The 6463-nt window shown below is 35.3% G+C and overlaps 1 protein-coding gene across 1 annotated transcript in view; it reads right to left on the reverse strand.

Moving 5' to 3' along the window:
• The window catches only part of HINT3 (histidine triad nucleotide binding protein 3), a 20384-nt gene that overhangs the window by 9197 nt on the left and 4724 nt on the right, over nucleotides 1-6463 (reverse strand). Inside the window, exon 2 of the mRNA XM_077779413.1 lies at nucleotides 1823-1940. Coding sequence (XP_077635539.1) covers nucleotides 1823-1940 — 118 coding nt within the window. The remainder of the gene's footprint in view (nucleotides 1-1822; nucleotides 1941-6463) is intronic.

Genomic DNA, 6463 nt, shown 5'->3' on the forward strand with positions numbered 1-6463 from the left:
AAAATAAAAAAAAAAAAAAAAAAATTAAAAAAAATAAATAAATAAAATAAAATACAAACAAAATCAGAAAGAACAGTATAATGGAATCCCAAACACCAACCATGCTGCTTCAAAATTGGTAATATTTTATTTGCAACATTTACAACTTTCAATAAAATAGAAGAAATGTTAGAAAAACAAAAATGAGCGTAAACATATTTTTCGCTTCTTAAAAACAGTATAAAAAGGGGGCGCCTGGGTGGCTCAGTTGGTTAAGCGTCCGAATTCGGGTCAGGTCATGATCTCACGGTTCATGGGTTCGAGCCCTGCGTCAGGCTTTGTGCTGACAGCTAGCTCAGAGCCTGGAGCCTGTTTCAGATTCGGTACCTCTCTCTCTCTGACCCTCCCCTGCTCATGCTGTCTTTCTCTCTCTCTCTCTCTCAATCAGAAAAAAATAAAACATTAAAAAAAAAACAGTATAAAAAGGAAATACTTAAGGCATGGTAGATGATGCTTGATACTAAATATTGCATATATGTTGGCCTTTACCTGCTGGAATGAGTATGAAATGTACTCATAGAACTTCGATGACTAAGGCATTTTGCAATGTTAAGAAGAAACAATTTAAAAACTGGTAATTCAGTAGCCTAAGCACTAATAAACTACACATGAAAGTTTTCCCTCAAAGATATTTTTTAATCACCTTCAAANCATGGGTTCGAGCCCTGCGTCAGGCTTTGTGCTGACAGCTAGCTCAGAGCCTGGAGCCTGTTTCAGATTCGGTACCTCTCTCTCTCTGACCCTCCCCTGCTCATGCTGTCTTTCTCTCTCTCTCTCTCTCAATCAGAAAAAAATAAAACATTAAAAAAAAACAGTATAAAAAGGAAATACTTAAGGCATGGTAGATGATGCTTGATACTAAATATTGCATATATGTTGGCCTTTACCTGCTGGAATGAGTATGAAATGTACTCATAGAACTTCGATGACTAAGGCATTTTGCAATGTTAAGAAGAAACAATTTAAAAACTGGTAATTCAGTAGCCTAAGCACTAATAAACTACACATGAAAGTTTTCCCTCAAAGATATTTTTTAATCACCTTCAAAAAAATCTGGCCCAATTTATCTATCTTATTAGCTACTTAAATTAGGGTTCAAACTAATCCCAGGCCCTGCTGACAAAGGCTATCAAAGCAGACATGAAGGGAACTTAGAAACGTCTTAGAAAATGATAACTGGTAACTCTCAGAAATCATGAGTAAGAAAATATAGAATAATCCTGTAAGGACAAGATTCAAAATCTTCTTTTCAGAAGTTAAAAAGTTCATTGCTAAAAATCATTACTAAATTTTGGTGATAGTTCATCTCCACCGGAAGCTTACAAGGCGGTATCAATACATATAGTCTCACTCCCAGGCAATATAAGCTCCAATGCCATACCACAATTTATTGCTTGTAATTTTTTTAATAGCATCTTCCATTTCCAGAGTCAAGAAAAGCCATCATTTAAAAAAACATAAAGACGCATTATCTTTTACAGATTCTAAAGATTAAATAACATGATGTCTGGAATTCCCTTCAAATCCACTGTGGGAGAAGGATAATAGATGAAAAAGAGAGGCAACAAGTTAGTAAATGTTGAGGTTGGGTGATGAATACATGGAGATTACACTGTGTTCTTTATTTTTGTATATATTTGAAATTTTTCATAATGGCAATTACAAAGAGTCATAACGCTCCTTTTTCCTAATTCCTGGCCAGACTTGTTCTCTTTATTGTCACTGCTATCACCGATGCTAACTGAAAATGATATAACCATGAAGAACACTGCTGTCCCCTTACCCAGTTCTATGTGATTTTTCTTTAGCTCTCTGCAGTTTCCAATATGCTTCTTTGGCACCACAAGATAATGATGAGTTGCTGCTGGTTTGATATCTTTGAAGCAAACTAGGTCTTCATTCTGAAGGAAGAAAACATTTGTTAGTGGATTTTTTTTTTAAGAATTTCCTAATGCTGTTTTGGAATGTCTTGAATACCATAGATCTCAGTCCGATAGGGAAATAGTACTTACGTTACAATTAAGTCCACGTGAGCAATTTTGTGTATGCATTAAGTCCACAAAGACAAGCTTTAGTGCCCTCATGACATGCTCATTTGTTCCAGAAAATGAAAATATTTGTACAAAGTTAATTTCAGGAAAACAATTATCAATAAAGTTCATTAAAACTTCATTACCAGCTATGCCAGAGTTTTATTTTATTTCATTATATATTTCTTCATCTCTACCTACCTAAGGTTTTTCATTCAGTTTGACTACAGAAACATAGCAAGACTGATAAATTCTTTTTCACATATAAATTTTTACAAAGTAGCAGATTCCTCAATTATAACAGGAAAATCATCTAGCATGTACATATACAGACGTTACCTTTTTAAACATTTTTTACAACAATTGTATATAAGTACTTTTTTGTTATGCTCACAGCATTAAAAAGCCTTTGAAATGCTGAAACAAACTCCAGTACATTGTACTAAGTGCTCCATCCATTATATCAGAATGTAAATTAGCGCAACTACTGTGGAAAACATCATGGAGGTTCCTCAAAACATGAAAAATAGAAACACCATATGGTTCACCAGTTCCACTACTGTGTATTTACCCAAAGAAAATGAGAACACCACTTCAAAAAGATATATGCACCTCTGTGTTTATTGGAACATTATTTACAATAGCCAAGACATGGAAGCAACCCAGGAATCCATCAATAGATGAATGAATGAAAAAGATATCATGTATATATACAATGAAATACTATTCAGCCTTAAAAAAGGATAGGATCTTGCCATTTGTGACAACATGGATGTGCCCAGAAGGTGTTCTTATGCTAAGAACAAACTGGTGGTTGCTAGAAGAAAGGTGAGGGCAAAATAGGTGAAGGAAATTAACACGTACAAACTTCCAGTTGTAAGTTATGAAGATGTAAAGTAGAGCATAGGGAATATATTCAATAATATAATAATGTTGGATGGTGACTACACTTAGCTTGCTGAGCATTGGGTAATGTATAGAATTATTGAATTATGTTGTACAGCTGAAATTGTCATTATATGTCAACTACATTTCAATAATAATTTTTTAAAAGTCAAATTAAAGTCAGTATCAATCAGTATATCAATAATCAGTATATCAATAAGTTTCTCTCAGAAAAATTCCCAGAATGCCCTGTTGTTCATTAGTTCTCCGTTTCAGGATCAAAGATTCAATTTAATGAGGGCCTAAGATCCTTGCCAGTAATCTTGGTTTCAATGAGAACAATGGTGAAAGTCCATATTACACCATGAACTTCCATATCAGTATCCTTACTGCTCATTACTTAAGCTTCAGGTGACTGACAAGTCAATTTTTGATAAGACCACACTTCAGAAAATGAGACTTTTTGTCTACTTTAGTCCTCAGAAAAGCCATGATTGAAACAGAAGACAGCAAAAACAAAGTATTATGTGTCCCTTTCATATCTCAAGAATTCCATAAAATGCCCACAACATTACTTTATTAAAACAGTGTTTGGGGCACCTGGGTGGCTCAGTTGGTTAAGCGTCTGACTCTTGATTTCAGCTCAGGTCATGATCTCAGAGTTTGCAAGTTTGAGCCCCATGTTGGGCTCTGCGCTGAAAGCATGGAGCCTGCTTGGGATTCTCTGACACACTCCTGCTCACAGTATCTCTCTCTCGCTCTCTCTCTTTCTCAAATAAATAAACATTTAAAAACTAATACTAACAATGTTTAGTCATTGACTTTGTTGCTGTCCTCACTTAACACACCTTCAGCCCAGATTTGCAAAAATGTAGAGGCACAACAACACAAAAGTCTTGAATATTATCCAGCTATTAAGAGTAACTTGTCTATGTATCTCTTTGAATTAGTATTTTTGTATTCTTTGGATAAATACCTAGTAGTGCAATTGCTGAATCATTGGGTAGTCTTTTTATTTTTAACTCTTTGAGGAAACTCTATACCGTTTTTCAGAGTGGCTGCACCATTTACATTCCCACCAACAGTGCAAGAGCACCCCAGTGTCTACAGCAGCCTTATCTTCAATAGCCAAATTACAGAAACAGCCCAAGTGTCCGCTGACTGATAAATGCATAAAGAAGACGTAGGGTGTGTCTGGTGTGTGTGTGTGTGTATAATATATACTATATATATACATATATATAATATATACTATATATAATGAAATATTAGCCATAAAAAGATTGAAATCTTGTAATTTGCAATGATGTGGATGGAGCTAGAAAGTATTATGCTAAGCTAAATAAGTCAGAGAAAGACATATACCATATTTTCACTCATATGTGGAATTTAAGAAACAAAACAAATGAGTAAAGGGGTAAAAAAAAAAAGAGAGATAGACAAACCAAGGAACAGGTTAACTATAGAGAACAAACTGATGGTTACCAGACGGGAGGTGGGTGAGGGGATGGGTTAACTAAATGGTAAAGATTAAGGAGGGCACTTGTTGTGATGAGCACCAGGTGGTGTCTGGAAGTGCTGAATCACTATATTCTATACCTGAAACTAATATTACACTGTATGCTAACTAACTGGAATTAAATAAAATCGTTTTAGTTTTTTTTTTAAGAGTAACTTGTCTATAAGATGAGGATGAGGGAGGGGGAATTGTTACTTTTAAGATCCTGTAGTAAACCTATGCATTTTAGTTAGCCTATGCAATCAATGATTGAATTAGATTTCCATCAAGCTTTCAAAAATATTAAAATTGGCCTTCTGATGTTACCCTCTCCCCCACTGCTACAACTGAAACAGCCATTATTTAGAGTTTTTTTTTTTTGAGAGAAAGAGAGAGAACACAAGAGGGGAGGGACAGAGAGAGAGGGAGACACAGAATCCAANAAAGAGAGAGAGCACAAGAGGGGAGGGACAGAGAGAGACGGAGAGAGAGAATCTCAAGCAGCCTCTGCCCTATTAGTGCAAACTCATGAACCATGAAGATTATGACTGAGCTAATAAAATCAAGAGTCGGGCACTCAACCAGCTGAGCCATCCAGGTACTACTATTTAGACTCTTCATTTTATTTATTTATTTTTTAATTTTTTAAATGCTTTATTTATTTCTAGGAGAGAGAGAGAGACAGCGTGAGCAGGGGAGGGTCAGAGAGAGAGGGAGTCACAGACTGAAACAGGCTCCAGGCTCTGAGCTGGCAGTCAGAACAGAGCCCGACGCGGGGCTCGAACTCACGAACCGCAAGATCATGACCTAAGCGAAAGTCGGACGCTTAACCGACTAAGCCACCCAGGCACCCCTAGACTCTTCATTTTAGGAAAGACTTTCTCCTATTCCAAAGAAACAATGATGACAAAAAAACCATGAAATGATGCTTGTACAAAGCTATCCTTTAACACCATGATTTATAATAGCAAAAAAAGAAAAGAAAAGAAAAGAAAAAGAAAAAAAGAAAATAACCCAAGGGTCCATAATTCAACTAAGAGACTAGTTGAATAAATTATACTAAATATATACAATGAAGCAACATATAGCATAAAAGGGAATGAAGATCTTTATATAGTTATGAAATGATTTGTGAGATATGTTTGTTTTTTTTTTTTTTTTTGAGAGAGAGTGAGAGCATGAGCATGCAGGGTAGGGGCAAAGTGAGAGAATCTTAAGCAGGCTCCACACTGAGTGTGGAGCCTAACACAGGGCTTGATCCCATGACTTTGGCATTGTGACCTCAGCAGAAATAATGAGTCAGAAACTCAACCGACTAAGCCACCCAGGCACCCCTGAAATATACTTGTAAGTTGAAAAAATAATAATTAAGCAAGAAGCAGGAAAGTTGTTGGGCCATCTTTCATGTAAGAAAGAAATACAAAATTAAAGATACACATACATAGTCTCACAATGGAAAGTTAAACCTAAAAATATATTTTTTAGTTTCTCATGAGGGAAGAGCAACAGGGTAAAGATGACGAGAGAATGGATGCTACATTTTTCCAAATGTACTTTGATTTAAAATTTTGACTTTAAAATATGAATATTTAAATAGCTACTTTTTGGACTTAAACAGAAAAAAAATCCATAAAATCTGAAAACAAACAGAAACAAATAGACCTAACTGTATGCCACATTGATAACATGACCACACAAAGAAAGATATTTCAAGTAACTCTAAAACATAGAATTTTGACTCTCCATTACTGACAACCACTAAATGAGAATTTCCCTTTATGCTTTCAATGCAGATCACAGGCAAGTTTCTCAAGTGTAGGACATGCCCTATTTATCCTTGAGCTTCAAGTGAATAACATACTGTAAACCTGAAAAACTGTTTAATAAATAAATGTGAATAAATGACAGATGCTTAAATAGAAAGATAAAGCTACCAATGCTCCTTCCTCTACTCCTCAGAAAGAAAGAAAGAAAGAAAGAAAGAAAGAAAGAAAGAAAGAAAGAAAGAAAG

This window comes from Crocuta crocuta, unplaced genomic scaffold, assembly GCF_008692635.1.
Source record: "Crocuta crocuta isolate KB4526 unplaced genomic scaffold, BGI_CrCroc_1.0 scaffold914, whole genome shotgun sequence".
Taxonomy (NCBI): domain Eukaryota; kingdom Metazoa; phylum Chordata; class Mammalia; order Carnivora; family Hyaenidae; genus Crocuta; species Crocuta crocuta.